General features: G+C 35.3%; 1 protein-coding gene across 7 annotated transcripts in view; it reads left to right on the plus strand.

The window, feature by feature from the left end:
* CHD2 (chromodomain helicase DNA binding protein 2) overlaps window positions 1-19,740 on the plus strand; it is a 191,946-nt gene that overhangs the window by 128,228 nt on the left and 43,978 nt on the right. For all 7 annotated transcript variants that reach the window (XR_008913859.1, XM_007479400.3, XM_007479402.3 and 4 more), the window contains 9 exons: window positions 964-1,126; window positions 2,732-2,884; window positions 4,863-4,934; window positions 7,671-7,820; window positions 8,544-8,692; window positions 10,624-10,720; window positions 11,227-11,319; window positions 12,828-13,001; window positions 17,717-17,892. Coding sequence is in view for 6 of the 7 variants with exons in the window: in XM_007479400.3 (XP_007479462.1) it covers window positions 964-1,126; window positions 2,732-2,884; window positions 4,863-4,934; window positions 7,671-7,820; window positions 8,544-8,692; window positions 10,624-10,720; window positions 11,227-11,319; window positions 12,828-13,001; window positions 17,717-17,892 (1,227 nt within the window). In the remaining variant the exon portion in view is untranslated. The remainder of the gene's footprint in view (window positions 1-963; window positions 1,127-2,731; window positions 2,885-4,862; window positions 4,935-7,670; window positions 7,821-8,543; window positions 8,693-10,623; window positions 10,721-11,226; window positions 11,320-12,827; window positions 13,002-17,716; window positions 17,893-19,740) is intronic.

The following is a 19,740-nucleotide window of genomic DNA, read 5'->3' on the forward strand; positions in this document are numbered from 1 at the left end:
AGTTTATCTCTGCTTTTGGAGCATCTCTTTAACCTGGAATAGACTGACCTTCCATTTAACCTGAGATATAGAAGGAATTTTTCTTTGGTTTATTTTGTTCTTGCCAACTCTTTTTTTTAATGCTACTATTCTCATTTTTATTTGAGGAAAAGAAGAAAGTAGGGGGTGCCAAGAAGTTTCCGAAAGCAGTAAAAGGAATGAAAGGAAAAATGAGAAATATGTATTGATGGAAGTTAGAGAGGAGGGCACCATTGTGTACATTTTCAACCCAACAGTCTGGCCAGATCATAATATTCAACAGTTACTCTAAATATATACTTTTTTGGGGGGGTAGGGTGGGGGTACAGGTCTTTCACAGGTTCTAAATTTATTGTTCTAGGTCTTGGAAATATGGAAGCCCTTTGTACTTGATTTATCTTTATTAAGATAACTTGAGGGACAAACTTCATGTTTCATTTTAAAACTTAATGTAAAACCATCATGGTCGTGAAGTTGAGATTGCTAAATAAAATGATGTATATCATTATAATAGTTATAATAGTAATTGTATATATTATGTATATATACATATATATGTATATATTATAATAGTTATAAAGTCCTAGAATGAGTAGGAAAAACGATCATATTCTCTCCCTATCTCCTTTTTCTCTTTCTTGAGGATTTTTTCTATTTTCCTTTACCTATTGGCCCATTATATCTTTTTTTTTTTTAACCCTTAGCTTCCACCCTAGAATCAATGCTATATATTGGTTTCAAGGCAGAAAAGCAGTAAAGGCTAGGCAGTGGGGGTTAAGTGATTTGCCCAGAGTTACACAGCTAGGAAGTACCTGAGTCCAGAATTTAATCCAATACCTTCTGTCTCCAGGCCTGGCTCTCTATCCACCAAGCTACATTGTTGCCCCTAGGCCTATTATATTTTAAAATTTGACCTAACAATTATATTACTAACATTTTCTGCAGGTGGATTTTGACCAGAAATTACAAGGCCCTCTCCAAAGGGACAAGAGGCAGCACATCTGGTTTCCTCAATATTGTGATGGAACTGAAAAAATGCTGTAACCATTGCTACCTGATTAAGCCTCCTGAAGAGAATGAACGTGAAAATGGTCAAGAAATTCTGCTGGTGGGTAGTTACTTGAAGCACAATTTGTCCATTAAAAAAAGTAAAATCTACAATAAAAACCTGCTTATTCTAGTTATTTTTAACTTAATTCCTTTTTCCTTTATATTATACTCTTGGAAACTTGGTTTGGGGGAAGTTTTTTTTTTCTTCTTGATGAAGATTTTTAAACTAAGAAATTATGTGTTTAAAATAGGTAAAGAAGAAAATAAATTTGTGGATTCTTTTTTAAGGACCTAAGTCATTAGTTAAAAATACTTTCAGGAATCATTCTGAGGAATCATCCTTTATACTTAGCTTAAGTGCTGTGGGGAATTAAAAAATACAACAAATAGTTCACTGAGGACAAGGGACTGCTATTATCTTCCAGAGATGCCAAGATTTACATAGATTTGAAAAATTGGGGGAAATTGAAATAGAGTACATAATAAGTTGCTAAGTGACTCAAATTAAGTGCTAAAACACTTGCAGAAGAAATATTCTGAAGAGTCAGAATGGTGAGAATGTAGTGATTAAAGAAGACTTTATGAAAGATGAGAGTATGCAGGAAATGGATCTTGAAAAACTTGAAGAATTCAGGTAGCCAAAGATTTTTGTGTTTAAGAAGTAGTAAAAAAAAATTGATATGTAATGTTAAGCAATTGGGTCAAGGAGTTAATTTTATAAACTTTTATAACTTAAGTAGGAGAAAAATACAGGGGCTTGATCAAGGAAATGTTTCAGAAAGATTAGTCTTGGTCTTGCAAAATAGAGTAGAGATGAGAAGGACAAAAAACCCCCCAAGATACCAGTTAAGAAACTAAGGTATTAATCTGAGAGCAAATTGATGAGGATTTTGACTAGAGTAATGGCAGTACGTATATAAAATAGATTTTTTTTTAAAAGAAACTGCAAAATTTGGTGAAAGAAAGGGTTTAGGGTAAAGGAGACAATGATTGAATAACCCTTTCTCTATAATTTAGTAGAATGGAAGAATTATAGTACCAGTGATGTAGTTGAGCCAAGTGGGAAGGGCATATTGTTTTGAGAGAGGAAGATAATTGATTCCATTTTCATTATGTTAAGGGTTTGCTGATAGTTGAATATGAAAGGTTTGATGTCCTTTAGGCATTGGCAAATATAAGATGAGGGCACAGGTGAGAGAAATCATAAGTTAGGGGAGATTAGTTTTGGGAGTTATTCTCATTGAGATGATGGAAACTAAGAAGATGATCAATGATTGATGGGTGAATTCTGTGAATAATAAAAGGCAAGAAGAGAAGAAAAAGTTTCCCCAAAGAGGGCCAGGGAAGTACAATATAACATTGAAATCATAAAGGTGACAGTTTAAAAAAATGTTGATCACTGCTGTCAAATACCCTAGAAAGTTTGAAAAGTATGAACAAAGACCAATAGATTGGTTACTTTCTTAAAAATATTTTTACTAGAGTTTCGTGATGGATGAAGTCAAATTTTAAGAGGGTTATGGAGGGGTATAGGCACCGGGTCCCAAACCAGATTACATAAAAAAATATCTGAGAAGAAGAATCCTTTGAATTCAAGCAGTTTTACTTGTAGAAATGGGGAAATCTTTCACCCTCATGATTGGAATGACTTTTAGTTCTTCAGTCCCTGATCAGGAGCAGTGGGAAGCTGATCCTCTTAGACAAACTATTAACAAGACTTCGAGAGAGAGGGAACAGAGTTCTGATCTTCTCCCAGATGGTGAGGATGTTGGATATCCTGGCTGAATACCTGACTATTAAGCATTATCCTTTCCAGGTAAGGATGTTCAATAATTGAGGCTGCAGCCCTTCAAGGATGTATGCTCAAAATACTAAACTGACCCATAGTGGAAAATATCAGTATTCTTTTAATTGTTTTGAATCTAGAAGTGTGTCTAAGAAGGGCCTTACTTTGAAATAACTCATTCAAGGATTTCTCCTTAAAAAAAAAATACTCATATGAAGGTCACTCTTTTTGTTTTGAGAGAGAAAAAATAAATACAAGTGGCTTTGCTTCTTACCTCTCTAAATAATGAAGAGGAGAAACTGGTTGTGTGATGCGGGAATCTCAAGAAATGTAGTACAAAAATCAGAACCAAAAAAGTGATAGGGAATGTTGTTTTATACATTTTCAGCAAACATGGAACTGAATCTGGAGGTGTAGCCTACTTCAAACTGTTTTTAAAAAAAAAATTAGTCCATTGACACCTAGAAATAGTTTTTAAATAGAATGTGAACTGTTTAATATTGTTTATTGACAAATATTCAGGTATATCTTCCTGAGATTTGCTCAGGAAAAAAAAATCTCGTTATGTGGACATTAATGGATTCTGGTAGAGATTTTTCTGATCTATTTATTGTGCTTTATTTAGTGAATAGATGAATTACATGTTTTTGTTTTTTATAATGGGTCGAGTTAAAGATTTGTCTCTAACTCTTGACTTTGAATGGAATGACAATCTTATCAACTAGTACTATATTTATATATATTAGTTTTAAAGGAAATTTTTAGTTAGTAGGTATCAGCTTTTCCCTTCTTAAATCCTACCCTCACACTCACAATAGATCCTTTCAAAATGTTCAGAACAATACTGTTTAGAATTTCTAGTCTTATGTTATTCTTCTTTAATAATTTTCTTTCAGTAGTGTTTTCTAATAGCTATTTTTGGGAAAGTAACATACCACAGAAATAGGTTTTCTCAACATACCTGTTCCTTTCATTGCTTTTACTTTGGTGATTTATTGGATTCCAAATAAAATCAGAAGGTAATCTTATCCTCTTTGTGAAACCAACAATCATGTTTTCTCTCTGTGAAAGCTGAGGTAGAACCCATTCCTTTCTAGTTCTTGTGTCATAGTAACTTAAATCATTAGTTTATCTCCATTACTAGAAGCAATGTAATGGACTTTTTGGATAGCAGAATGTAGAATATGATACTGTAGGTCATATTTCCTCTTGGCTAAAAAATCAAGCTGAATTTGTATTTTGTGGAAGAAGAGGAATGAAGTTTTAAGGTGATGATATCATCAGAAAAAAGAATAGTGGACTAGGAATTTTGAGGTTTATGTTTTTCTTGGCTTTTCTGCCACTTGTGTAACCTTGGTGTATTTCACTTTAATTTTTCTAGGCTTAGTTCCATCAAAATAATAGCTATCCTATCAATCTCATAAAAGCTGTGAGATAGAAATAAAGGTAAAAGGTCTTCATAGAAGTTAAACTTTGTGTCATGTAAACAATATGAGTGCATATATATATACATTGTAATAGTATTTGCACTGGTGTAATAAAAACTATCACAAATAAAATTATTATTGTTGTTTGCTTAAATGTGTCTTAAGCTTAGTAAGATTTCCTTAGGAAATACTTTTTTTCCCCTAGGCACACATCATTATCAGCTGTAGTGTTTCTGACCTCAAACTTTGGTGCCTACAGATATAATTAAAATAAAGCAGTTAAGTTGCTATGATTTTCCTCATAGATTTTAGTGTAATGAGTGATCCTTTGATAAGCCTAAGAGAGAGCATTTTGAATAAGAGCCTCTCATCTATGATTTTGTAACAAGAGATCCCATGTCAGAGAGTATGCTGCCTAAGCAGAGTCCTTACTTACATAGTCTTGGCCTTGGAACATTTGAGCTATTTTTTATCTGTGTCTAGTGGGGACAAGTGAAGGTTGTAAGCCTGTATAGTGTTTTCAGCTTTTGGTGCAGCTGGTCTTCCTTGACTGTTAATTCTCTGCTGATTTATTTCTACAGCGTCTGGATGGTTCAATTAAGGGAGAAATCCGAAAGCAGGCACTGGACCACTTCAATGCAGATGGATCTGAGGTATAGCATTCTCTGTATAGCTTTGTTTCATGAGTAGTTTAGACTCTAAATCAATGATAATAATTACAATATATATACAGTGCTTTGCAGTTTGCAAAGTGCTTTCCCTATAATACTGTGAGGTGGTAGTAGGGAATTAAGATTTATTATATTGAGTTTTAAAAACCACTTATTACTACTATCTTCCTTGGAAAAGAAATAAGAATTCTCAAACCATGACAAATCACATTAATAATTTGTTTCTAAAAGCAAGCATCTTCAGATTTGTTTACTTTTCTAGGTGTGAATAATAAATAAATTCTGCTAGCAGCAGTGCCATTGCTATATGGTTCAAGTGTTAAAATTAGTGAGACTAATTAGTGAGAAGGCAGCAAGGCAAGAGGATGGGTTAGTTACCTGGAAGGATTAGCTTTGATGAGGTGATAACATCAAAAGCTTATACCTTTGAAAGAATTAATTCTTGTTAGGGCTGTGTCACTCTTTGTATGTGGTTGAATTTGACTATATGGGTTTCCTTTTGACTCCATTTCACTAGGAAAGAACAAGAGGTATGTATCACTTAAAAACATCCATTTAAATTTCTGTTGAGCTTCCTTCATAGTACTGTATAATAGCCAGTACTTTTATTATTCCTGATTTTAGAGGGGCACATGAAGTAAGAAAAAGCATAAGATAATTGGTAAAAAGTCAAGTACTAAATTGTGTGTTTTTATACTATAACATGGGATTTCAGAAAGCAAAAAGAACAGAAGCTCTAGGCAAGTCTGAATGCAGAAATGTCAGAGTGAATGGGGTCAGAGGAGAAGACAGCATGGGGTTGGGAAGTGTTAGTATTTCTTGAAGCCAAAGTATTTCTTGAACATAGGATTCAGATTTGTTTTTCTCTGAGCTGTAGGACATAGAACACTCTTAAAATAATTGTGTGTGTTCATCAGTAATGGTATTCTATTTACTTTGAGATGGGGTGGAGGTTGGGGGTGAGGGGATCTTGTGAGTACTGGCATAGTTTCATTTGGCAGAAAAACAAAGCCTAGAAGGCCAGTTAGTTGCCAGGTTTATTTTGAAGGGATTCCATTCATATATATGTTAAACAAGATGATCACTGAGATTGATTTCAACTCAAATTCTTTGATTTTTGTGAAATTTATAAGATAATATTGCTTTGGCTACTATCATAGCTTAAAGTTATTTACTCTTGATAGCTACTTTGGCTAAGCTGTTCATAGCAGAATTTATAAAGGTTTAAGAATAAGAGGCAGTTGATGAACTTTGGAATTTGGTTTTTATTATTCTTTCTCATTTTCTCATAAACTTGTATTACCTGGTTCTACTTAAAACAACAAACAAGCACATGATCTGAACATCTTGCGTTTACCTCTCTGAGAATAGATATAAAACTATATTGCTTTTTTGGTGTGATCTTTGGTGGAATTTTTGGTATGGGAGGGTCTCAGTAGACAAAAGGATTCCTACTTCTGATCTTTAAAATCATATCTAATCCTTTTGCATTTGGAACTTATTTTGTTTTGGAGGAGGGAGGCATGTTTTTCATCCTGAAGTGAGAGGTTTGCCTTCTCTAAGGTCCCATTTATAGTATCATGTGTTATTAGTTTTCTAAATGGAAAGACTTAGTTCTGCTCTTCTTTTTGTAAGAACCCCCCTAGACATCCTGTTGGTCAGTTTTCACTGTGCCACTGTCTATGGACTTAGCCATCTACTTTCAATATTCCATCTCTTAATTGCTAACAAATTGCATGACTGCCAATTAGAAACTGGAGACCATTTTATCATCATCATTCAGGAAATAGGTAATTTTTGAGCCATATTTATATAAATATATGTGCTCAAATTCATATAATTATTTATGTATATATTCATATATCTGTATTTCTAATATAATTAGATTGATCCTTTAAAATATAACCATACCCTGCACTTCCCATTCTCAAGTATTTGAGAACAGAGATGTCAGTAAATATTTTTCTTCATAATATACTTTTCATTTTCATTCTTCATATTTTTTTATATTTCTTTTGTATCATCACCATAACATGAATTATGTATAAACTTTGTGCCATTTTGCAGGCTGGTGTTTCTTCTGCACTTGGTCCCTTATCTTAGATTTACATATCTTTCTGTACTTTGTCTTTCTTTTTATTATTGTATACTGTTTGATATTCCTGTGTTCTTTACTAGTCTTAGAAATGGATAAACATTCACACATGAAAATATTTTCATATTCCATTTTATATTGACCATTTTAATAAATCTATTCATGGAAAAGTGAATTGATTAAGAAAACACTATGTTAAGAACATTGTGAAAATGTAATTATATGTCATTGGGTACTAGATAAAGTGGTAAGGAGTTAATGAAAGGGCATTGGAATTAGAGGTCCTGAGTTTGAATCCTGGTTCTGCTACTCAACTGTTGTTATGGCTGTTACCAAGTCATTTCTTCTCACAGGGTCTCCTTTGTTAAATAAGGGGACAGTGGTGTCTGTTGTGCCTTTTCAGGCCCTATCCCCATTTCTAGTGAACTACTCTTTCCTCTTTTACAATGAAATTCCACTTTGCCATCAGGTCCTACACATTCTTTTAGTTTCCATAAAGTTTGCCCATCGTATCTTACTTTTCTTCACAACTGCAGGGGTTTCCAGGGATACAGGGCTTATTGGAGTATGAAACTGTTTCTGAGACAGACACGACATAAAGTGGTGTATTGCCTTATGTACAGGACTTCTGCTTTCTGCTCTCAACACGGGCGGGTGGCCTAGGAATCAACTTGGCTTCAGCGGACACTGTAGTCATCTTCGACTCTGACTGGAACCCCCAGAATGACTTACAAGCACAAGCCCGAGCACATAGGATTGGACAGAAGAAACAGGTCAGAGGAGATGAGATGTCAGGCTATTTCTAGGTTTGGTTTTTGCAGGGATTCAACTCCTCTAGGGTGTGCCAAAAGCCTTAGTGAAGTTTTAATATGACCTTGTGTTTTCCTTCCATTTTTATCCAATTTCAACTAGGCTATATATATATACTCTTTATACTTGAGAATGTAAATAATATACTACTGAGGTTTCCTCTGAGCTTTACCCTGAAGGTGGAATTAATTTGTATGGACACAGGACGGATAATTTCTCCCTTTACTACATTTATGTAATTATCATTTCTTTAAAGAGCCCTTTCTTGTCTTTCCCACTAGTCAGATACTCCCATATATACAAAACAATGCAGATAGCTTTTCATAGAGCATTTCATTTTCTAATATGCCATGCTGAAATCCATCTGTATTTGTCATTTATACAGCCTAACCAAAAAGTCCATTTTTTCTTGTGTTAAATATTTGTTTGATTTTTATTTCATTATGACCACTGATAACAGCCTTTGTCTTTATTTAAGAATACTTTAAAGATGATTATCTGCTCTAATAAAAGAACATGTCCGATTAAGACTATCCCTTGAATGGATAGAATATATAATTTACAGTTCAAACAGAATAGATCTTTCCCCTCCAAATGAAGCATCACATCATTTGTTATTTGGGTGTATTCAGATTATTTACATTATACATGTCAGATATAATCCTCACTTTATTTTGCTCTTTTAGGTAAACATTTACCGCTTGGTTACAAAGGGGACTGTAGAGGAGGAAATCATTGAAAGAGCCAAAAAGAAGATGGTGTTGGATCACTTAGTGATTCAGCGTATGGATACCACAGGCCGGACTGTCTTAGATAACAACTCAGGAAGGTCAAAGTAAGTACCAGAAGGAGGGGTAAAGGAAATCCAGCTGATTGTAGGCTTTGTGTTACCAATCAGACTTCATTGAACCTGACCTGAGGGTTTCACTGAAAACTCATGTTGGAAATTCCTGGCTACTAAGCAGAAGAAAAGTGCATTGGCATCTGTGGTGTTGTTGATGGTTTGGGTGGGGAGGTTTTTTAATTTCCTTGCTTTCTCTTTTTCTGTATCCTAGTATTTCTTTTTATTTTCTCTTAGGTCTTATTGCCTGTCTTCTCTTCTTGTTTCTTGACCTTTTCTTTTTGCATTCAATTCAGTAAGCATTTAAGGGCCTACTGTATGTGTTATGTATATAAAAATAATTGCCTTCCATTGAAGGGATGTAGCACAACATTTATAGAAAAGTAAATACAAAATAGATACAAAGCAGTTATAAAATAATTTCCACAGAGATCATTAGCAATCAGAGAGAATGAAGGTATCATAGAAGTGTTCCTTGAACTAATAAACCTTGAGGCAAACTAGTCCCTGAGATACTGTATGTACTGTGTGGCAGGAAGGTGGTGTTTAGGAAGGAGAATAGTGGTTAGTGTAAGAAAGAAATTTAATGGAGTAGTTCCTCATTTGTATTTGCTTATGGATTCCTTTAGTTTGATACCTTGTAGCTGTGTGATTTGTAGGAAGAATATAGTCCCAGGCAAGAACCTGCATATGTAATCAGAGGATAATACCTGAGCTATAATTAAAAGTGTTGATTGTTAGTCATTTTAAGTGTATATTGTCATAAGTGAGTTACTACGTTACTACGTTAATTCTAGGCATGTGAATTTATTTTATAATGTACTTTATAATTATTTTATAATGTACTTTATATCAAACTAATTCATGTAAGAGGCTATTGGGAAGCCAGGAGCCCGTAGAGAGCTGGAGGCTTGTGGGGTTTGGGATATCCTGTGTCAGAATGACCTGTAGAGAAGCCTAGGTTCTGACCTGCCCATGACCTATAAGTCACTATTCTGTCAAGAGTGATCCCTCTAAGTCTTCACCTCAACTCTGTAAATTCCTCTTTTTGTGTTTAAAGACCTGTCAGTGTCAATGGTCAGGGTCTCAGGATCTGAACTGAGAGGAAACCTGCAGTCCTCTGGCCAGGTGATTTCTCTGTCATCCATCTTAATCCATTGAGCCACTTAGCTGTCTTCTACATATTGACTACTGACTGTTAATTAGCACAAGTGAATCAACTAGAATCAGAATTTTTAAACATCATTAAAATGTTTGTGTGTGGATCCTTAGTTTTTTATAATTGATGCCATATTGAAGGAAGAAGTTGTGTAGAAAATGGGATACAGTATATTTGTCTTTAAGAAAGAGGATAATTATTTTTTAGTAATAGTGTACATATTTAAAATTGTATTACTTGGTATAGTAGTTAATTTTGACACAGAAAGAAGGGATATTGATTTGAATGAGATATTTTAATATCTAGAAATTTCATACTGTTGGGGAATAAAAAAGGGACTGGCTTGAATTTGTTTAATAATCTATATGGAAATTTAATTATACAGAGTGAATTTGGTTGAGAAAAGCTTGATTACTTTATGTGGCTTGACTCAAGCAACTGGAAGGAAACTTTGGGATTGACACCCAACTGGGTAAATGATTCTTAAGGCCAAAAGTGTGTGAGAAAGTTTAGAACCCTTTAGAAATATTTCTTGATGAACAGGGTAACTGCTGAGGAAAACATAGAAATATTTATCTTTATTTTAGTCATAGAGTGAGACTGCCTTAACAATCCCTCATTGTATTGATGAATCAGGTACCTAAAAAGGCAAATGTCATACTTCTCTTGGTTGTGATAGTGTAGAATATTTTCCTTTAGGGATTTGTTTGGAAAGGGTGGCTACTTCAAATATTTTGGATCACAACTACCTTTTTACCTCTTACAGTTCTAATCCTTTCAACAAAGAAGAACTGACAGCTATTTTGAAATTTGGAGCAGAGGATCTCTTCAAAGAACTGGAAGGAGAAGAGTCAGAGCCTCAGGTGATTAAACATTGGGGAAAAAAGTAAAGGCATATATCTATTGTATATATATATTTTTTCTCCAGTTTTTGAGAGTTCTAATGAATATCTTTTCTAGAAGCAGATTGTGAATTTAAGTTAAAACTTATTTCAGAATAAATATTAGAGGAACTAGCCAATTTTACTTTATTTTGTCTGAATTTCTTTGGAATTAAATGAAACATTCTGAGGAATAGTGACAGAAGTTATATCTATTTGCCTACTGATTCTAGTTGGTTTAGTTTTATTTTTTATTCTTTATACTGAGTTTTAACTTGAGTTCTAAGTTCTCTTCAACTTATATTAGTCTTGAAAGTTTTAGAGATAAAAAGAAGTGGGATAGTTAGAGAACAAACTTTTGTAGCAGTTGGCCCAGGTATATCTGTTCTTTTTAACAACTGCATCAGTACTTTTAATACTACTTTATTGAAGAGTACTATTTTAAAATCTTAGTTTAGATTATATTTCTCATGCTCTTGATCTGTTAGGAAATGGACATAGATGAAATTTTACGATTGGCTGAAACCAGAGAAAATGAAGTGTCAACAAGTGCAACAGATGAACTTCTGTCACAGTTCAAGGTATGGAGTCAACATATATTTCTTTGTAACAAAATGTCTTTAATGTTGCAGTTTGGTTTAGGTGTGAATATTTATCCCCATTCTTGTTATTTCACGAAGCATAAAAATAAGGGCTTTTGTGATAGTGAAAAAGAAAGGCTTTTTGCAAATTTAATTAGCTCATCCATAATTTATCAGTATCATTCCTTACATGTTTTTGTCAACTTAGCTTTTCTATGATACATTACCCACTTTGGGGTGTCTTCTGTTCCAAACCTCTAGTTTTCCAAGTTGAAAATGCTACTCTTAGAGTGTGATGCTGCTTCCTGAATCTTTAAATGTTTTCGAATATAATTTTTAAAATATGAAAGCTTTAGAAGAATTTTTTTATGAAAGCCATTATTATAAATAACAATATTATTTACTATTACTATTAATAATAACACTGTTAATAGTCAAGTAATATTAATATTATTATTAATAATAGCAGCTACCATTTGTCTGACCCTTTATGATTTTCAAAATGCTTTACAAATATCTCTTTTAATCCTCACAACTAGCTTATGAGGTTGGTTCTAAATTGGGGAGAAAAGTTGACATACTTTGTTATTGGAGCAGAATCTTTGAAGGTCGAAATGGAAAAAAAAAATTCACTTTAAATTATCTGGGATGGCATCAGGCACTTCCTAGCTATGTGATTCTTGGCAAGTCACTTGACCTCCCCCCCCAAACCCCCTTTAGTCCTTACTAGTCTTTTACCTTGGAATCAATACATAGTATTGATTCTAAGATGGAAGGTGGTAAGGATTTAAAAAAAGATGCAACAATAGTTGCTTTGAATTTTGCACTCTAAATAACTTGACAAGCATTATTTTATTTTATTATTACATCTATACACATATCATTGTCAATTCGTTATGGACTAACAAATGGAGATTAACATTTTATCTTAATTAACCTGCATAAACTTGTCAGTTACTATCAGGCATCTTATTTTGCTAAAAATAGAAGAGATTCAAGTATAAAATGTCTAAGACCTTTGTATTTCTCTTTTCAAAAGTTCTAGTAGGGGATGGTTTAGAGAAGGAAATGAATGATAATACTCTATATGTAAAGATTACATAAAGCTCATCATCTGATTTTTTAAGTTAAAAATCTTTTAACATCCTACCATAAGTTTTGGAAACAAAGGAAACAGTATTTCTGAATAAACAGAGGTAGGTAAGGAGGAGATGGCACTTAATCCCTTAGGGTCAAAGAGGATGTAAATAAGTTTCTTATTTGCTCTTCAGTGAGGGGGGGGGGGGGACTCCTGCTTAGTGACCTAAAGGGATAATGTCACCTCAGAACTGTTACCCCAAAGGATAAAGGTATCTTGAGATCTTGTCTTCCTAGTTTTCTAAGCCCTATTACATCTTACCTTGATAGAAATATAAAATCAGATTTAAATCACTGAAGGAACTTACATGTTGTGAGGTTAAGATTGGAAGATGTTATCCTTCTAAAAGTGATGGGTCATTTCTCTTAAGGTGGCCAATTTTGCTACCATGGAAGATGAAGAAACTGAGTTGGAAGAACGATCACATAAGGATTGGGATGAGATTATTCCAGAGGATCAGAGAAAGAAAGTAGAAGAGGAGGAACGACAGAAAGAGCTAGAAGAAATTTATATGCTACCCCGGATTCGGAGCTCCACGAAAAAGGTACATTGTTTAGGGATGAATGGAATTCCATCAATTGGGTGGAAGAAACTATCTATATGAACTCTTGCTGCTGTATATTGTGTATTTAGTTCAAATTATTAGCAAAATCTTTAGATTTATTTTTTTATATATTAGATGATTAAGATGTTTTTACCTATAAGTCATTCCTTTTTTTTTTTAAGGGGAGGGCTGTAGAGAATAGGTGACGTAATTAAGAGAATAAGAGGATATGCAATTAAAGATTATGAATAGAATTTGGCAGTGGCGATGAAGCTCTTCTTTGGAGATAAGGTCAATGATTTCATTTATTTATCTTGTCCCTTTAGATATTGTCTTCCATATCTATTTAGCCCTAAAAAGCAGACATGTAAACATTCAGACTAGTACAGAGATAAGAATATTTTTTTCCCTTCAATCTCATTCATATGTTGGGAAAAAATAGGATTATCAAAGGCTACAAATGTAAAAAAACCAATTCTTTAATGAGAAAAAAATTATTTAAAAAATACTTTAAGTATGCAAAGCACCTTACTCATGTTTTCTCATTTGATTTTCACAACAACCTTGTGAAGCAGATTCTATTATTGTCCCTGTTTTACAGATGTGGAAACTGAGGCTTAGGTTATGTGATATACCCAGGGGCAAACAGGTATTAAGTGACTGAGGCCAGATTTGAACTCAATTCCTCCTAATCCCAAGTCCAACATTCTATCCACTGTGCCACCTAACTACCTAAAAAACAAAGTAGTTGACCAGGCTGTGTTTTCAATTCATAAATGAGAACATAACTATTCAATAAGTAAAACAGGAGATAGAAACTTTATTTTCCAGGTTCAGTGAACAAATATTTTTAGTAAGGGCCTGTTTTGTGCTAGGCACTGTGCTAAGTATTGAGGATACATAGAAAAGCAAAAGGTAGTCCTTGCTTTCAAGAAACTCACATTCTAATGAAGGAAAACATTTGCAAATAATTACGCACAAATTAGATATATAAAATAGAGATCGTTAGCAAATGGAATACATTAATTTTATACTTGTTTTAAGGGGGATGAGGATAGATCTTTTTTTTTTAAGTTCTACCTTAGAATCAGTACGATGTATTGGTTCGAAGGCAGAAGAGTGGTAAGGTTAGGCAGTGCAGCTTAAGTGACTTGCCTAAGGTCACACAGCTAGGAAGGGTGTGAGGCCACATTTGAACCAGGATGTCCTGTCTCCAGGCCTGGCTCTCTGTCCATTGAGCCCCCAGCTACCCTGGGGGAGACTTGCAGGAAGCCTGGGTAGGGAAGGTGGGCAGCAGCAGCAGAGTGTGAGCGTCCCACACCCACAGATAGCCAGTGAAAATACATGGAACTAGGCAAGGGAGTGTCTTGTTCAAAGAACTGCAAGGAGGCTTGAGTCTTAGTAGTTTCTATTTGTTCCTGGAGGTGATGGGTGGGACTGGGGGTGGGGGGTAATGGGGAGAATGGGCTTTTGGGAAAAGGCTTAAGGCTCAGAAACCAACTAGAAGGCTATATGAGGTCTGTGAGGTGAGAAGGGCCTGCATGAAGGGGTGTCAGTGGAAGAGACTATATGGGAGAGATGTTAAAAAGAAAACACTGGGGCACATCTAGGTGGCTCAGTGGATAGAGAGCCAGGCCCAGGGATGAGACGTCCTGGGTTCAAATTTGGCCTCAAATACTTCCTAGCTGTGTGACCCTGGACAATTCATTTAACCCTCATTGCCCAGTTCTTATGACTCTTCTGTCTTGGAACCAATACTTAGTATTAATTCAAAGATGGGAGCTAAGGGTTTAAAAAAAAAAAGGTAACACTGACAAAATACTTGGCAGCAGATTAGTTATGGAGGGATAAGAATAAGGAGTCAAAGGTGACAGCTAAGGTGGGGGGCTGGGTGGCTTGGAAGGATGGGGATACTCTCCATAGTGATAGGAAAGTTAGGATGAGGGGGAGATTTTGGAGAAAGAAAAGAGACTATATATCATCTAGTTTGAGGTGTCTCATCAGCACTTGGATATGGGAGTCAAATTTATGAGAGAGGCTGGGTTAGATAAGTAGATCTGAGAATTATCAGCAACAGTAATAATAGCAAACACTTATATAGCTAGCATTGTGCATTAACAATTATTGTCTCATTTGTTCCACATAAAAATCCTTATTTTATTCCCATTTTACAGTCAAGGAAACCAAGGCAAGCAGAGGTTAAGTGACTTGCCCAGGTTACATAACTAGTGGGTGTCTGCAGTCAGATTTGACTGCACAAGGCAGTGCTCTATCTACTGTGCCACTTAGTTGCCAGAGATAATTGAATCAATAGGATCTGATTAGATTTCCAAGTAAATTGGTGTGCCAGGAGAAGAGAAGAGGGCACAGAGTCCTGTGAACACCAGGATTAGTGGTATAACCTGGACCTCCAGGGAAGAAGACTGAGAAGGATTGGTGTGTGAAGGGAACCCTCTCCCAGGATCATGTACTGGGGGTCCTTCCTGTGTCCTTGTGTTGGGTGCACTATATCACCTGAGTGCACTTCAGCATGGGTCACAGGGCAGTGACCTAGGCACCTGAGCTGGAAAGGATCAGATTGATCCAGGGTAAAAGAGGGAGTTCCAGGAAGTGGGCTCTCTATTCACTTAGGCATGCACTGAAAGGATGGTGGTGGAGAGAGCCATGTAGAGAGCACCCACATGGCTAGTTTAGAATAGGCTTCCTTCTCTGCCTACCTTCTCTTATTAAAGTAAATATTAATAAACTATGGAAATTAAGGACTAGAGTTTGAGTTAGCTTTAAAATTGGTCAGTTAGGAAGAGAACTATTTAGAAGAATGCCATGAAAACTTAAGAGTCAAGAGAGTATCAAGGAGAAGGAGGGTTATGGACCATGTCAAAGGTTGCAGAGAGTTCAAGAAAGATGAATATTGAGAAAAAGTCCATTTGATTTGCTGATTATGAGATCATTGGTAATTTTGGAGAGGGCAATTTCAGTTGAATGATGAGATCAAAAGCCAAAGTATAGAGTTAAGAAGAGAGAAGAAAAGTGGAGGCAACAATTGTTAAAAGCCTTCTTGAGAATTTTAGGCACTACCTGGAGGAGAGATAAGGAATGATAACTAGTGATGATGGACATACCAGTGAGAATGGAGGAGACATAGGCATGCTTGTCGGCAGTAGGGACGCAGCCAGTAGACCAGGGCAAAATAAAAGAGAGAGGGAATAAGAATGGGGGCAATCTGTTGAATCTGACAAATGGGGTGGGATTTCTTATGCATGTAGAAGTGTTTCAGTCCCCTAATGTGACCATTTGAGATAATAATGAAATAAATATTGATAGAGATTGTAATGCTAAAGACAGAGCCCCTATATTTTGCATATAACTAAAGATTTAAAACTATTTGCTATTTGGGGGCTTTGGAGAGAGGCTGTGGTAGGCAGCTTTGGAGATCTCAGTTTATTCTCAGAGACAGTGTGGAGTCACCATTTATTAAATGTTCTTTATGTTCAGAGTGTACTACTTGGCATTTTGAATAGTTAGGCAGATAAAAGCCTTGAGCCTAACCTTAGGGAACTTGAAGTTTAATGGAAAGAGACAAGGTAAACAAATTTAAAGGTTCTAGCTTTTGTGAGAGTGGAGATTAGCATGCTTATCTGTGAATGAGGGAAGTAGCTCTGCTCAAATTGGTAAGTCCAATAAAGATATTTAAAAATTGGGAAAGGTGTCTATTATCCTTTCAAATATGAATTGCTTATTCCTGTGATGATAAACCTATAAATGAAGTGTAAAGTACTCTTGAGACTTGGCTTTAAATTAGAATGATGGAGAACCATTGTAGAATTAGTTGCCAGTTTGGACAGTGGTTGTTTTCTTGCATGCTTATATGAAGTCAGATGTAATAACCTGGCTTCCAGAATCACTGAACCACAAATATGATCAAGAAGCTTTTCTAAAACATTCCCAACCTATAGTCATTTAGGTCCTGTTTGAATATGTGCAGTGAACAGGAATCCATGGAATTGATTTCGCTTTTGAATAGATCTACGTATTAGGAAGTTTTCTCTTCTTGACTCAAAATGGCTTTACTTATTACTACTTGTAGACAGTTGGGTTGATCTCTAAAAAGTTGTGTGTATCCATATTGGATTATCACACACATATTACAAATATGTGGAAAAAAGGGACAGAGTATTAATATAATTATGGGTAAAAAGTTACAAATTTAAGCTTTGTTAATATCACTTAAACACTTTATGTTTAGATAGCCATAATTCATAAAATATTCTCATATTTTCTGATTTGTACCTTATAATAATCTTGTGGAGTAAGCAAGGTAGGTACTATTGTAGCTCCATTATACATATCAGGAGAATGATGCTAAAAGAAGTAAAATAACTTGCTCAAGTCCACATAGCTCCGTAGTGGCAGAAATAAAGGCCAAACTCAGTTCTTTAAAGTTATAGCTGGGGGCAGCTGGGTGGCTAATTGGATTGAGAGTCAGGCCTAGAGACAGGAGGTCCTGGGTTCAAATTTGGCCTCCAACACTTCCTAGCTGTGTGACCCTGGGCAAGTCACTTAACCCTCATTAGCTAGCCCTTACTGTGCTTCTGCCTTAGAACCAATACACAGTACTGATCCTAAAACAAAAGGAAAGGTTAAAAAAAAAGTCACAGCTGAATAATAGGTTTCAGCATTTGTTATACCCTCAAATCTGCTTCTGGCTCTTTCAGGCTCAGGCTAATGATAGTGACTCAGATATTGAATCCAAAAGAAGGGCCCAGAGGTCCTCTGGTTCAGAGAGTGAGACAGATGATTCTGATGATGATAAGAGGCCCAAGCGCAGAGGACGTCCTCGGAGTGTCAGAAAAGACCTTGTGGAGGGATTTACAGATGCTGAGATTCGAAGGTTAGTAAGAGGCTTCAAACCATACTTGTTTTAAAACATGTACTACTTTGAATAAACTGATAGCCTATGAATGCAGTTAGTCTGCAAACATTAATTTGTCTTGAGTGATTAAAATCATGACTTTGGGAATGGATTCTATGATTCTATATCTTCTTCAACTTTTCTTTCTACTCTGACTTCTGTTTACCCCCAACATTATTCAACACGACAAAAAAAAATATAACTGGCCATCTCTACTATTAAAATAATTAGTATTATACAAGGAGAAATATTGAATGTATCCAAGTGACTACAATAAAGGTAAAGCAGTTAGTTGTGTTAACTTCCTATCTTTCTATTTCTTTCTCTACTATATTTATCTTAAACCTATTCTTGTCTTCATAACTTCTAAATACTCCACCCCTCTCTGGTCTTGGAGTTCATCTCCTTTTCTGTGACCTCATTTTCCTCCCTTTGAAATTTGACCCTTTAGTAACCTTAACTTAATACTGTCTTCTAACATTGCTCATCCCTATATCCTTTTATTGTTTTGCCATGCTAATTTCTACTCCTAGCCTAGACCCCCCCCCTCCCATTACTCCCTTCTTTGTTTTTGATTGCTACCGATAAAGACAATTTTTCTATTCTCTGGTTCTTTTTCTGTCTACAAAGATATCTAGGTTTCCACCACTCTTTAAAAGGTCAAGTAAACTTTGACTCTGCTCTCCTTTGTTTCATAGGCAAACTCAATATAACAAAAGAAGAACAAATCCTTCTTTTTCTTCTCCCCTACTCCTACACACAGGGAAAAACCAAACCAAAGTAATTTATATTAATTGTTTACAATTCCTCATCTCCTGCTTACTACTTTTTACTCATTAGCAATCTGGCTTCTTACCCTATCCCTTGATTAAACTTTATTTTTCCAAATTTGGCAATGATTTCCTAATTGCTGAATCCACTGGCATTTTCTTGGTCCTCATTCTGGATGATCTTTTTGTAGATTCTGACAGTCACTATTGGGTCACCTTATATTTTTTCCTCCCTTGGCTTTTATTACACTGCTTTTTTCTATTTCTTTTTCTTCCTGACTGTCCCTTCATCCATGGCTCACTCCCAAGTATGGTTCCACCCTATAACTATCTCCTAGGCTATTTTCTTTTCCCCAGACTTTCCTAGTTATTAATGCCTGTTGGTTTAATTATCTGTGCATATGACTTCCAGATTTATATATCTAGCCCTTATTTATCTCCTGATCTTCATTGCCACATCACTGTCCCCATGAAATTTCTACCTAAGTGCCCCTTGGGCATCTCAAACTCAGAATGTCCAAAATGGAGCTTATTCTCCTCTCCCCTTTAGTGCTTCCCCTCTTTCCTTCCTCCTCATCTATTTTCAATGACCCAGTTTTATGATGTAAGAGGAATCCTGGCCTCTTCACATTCCCATAGCTCAGACACCTTCCCTTTACTCACTGCTCTGAATTTGGCCAGTTGTGTATGAATGGTCCCACCTACACCCCTTTAAAGAGCTCACTCTTTGGTTCTACTTTTGCCTTTATACCCTCCTACTTCCTAGCATAGAGCTGTGCACATAGTAAGTACTTAATAAGGAATTATTGAAGAATACTATTGTTAGATCACTTTCTTACAACTTTTCTTTAAAAAAGTGCTTTATACTTGGTGGTTGTTATCTTGCTGTTGCCAAACAATCTGTAAAAAAAAAAATCATATACTTGGTAACCACCATCAACAACAACAAAAAGTTTAAACATAAACAAAATTATAAAGTTATGTGCAAAATTGCAAACTCCACATTGTTTATAATTTGTTTGAAAATATGTAAATTATATAATTTAATAATATAAAT

The sequence above is a fragment of the Monodelphis domestica genome, chromosome 1 (assembly GCF_027887165.1).
Source record: "Monodelphis domestica isolate mMonDom1 chromosome 1, mMonDom1.pri, whole genome shotgun sequence".
NCBI classification, from domain to species: domain Eukaryota; kingdom Metazoa; phylum Chordata; class Mammalia; order Didelphimorphia; family Didelphidae; genus Monodelphis; species Monodelphis domestica.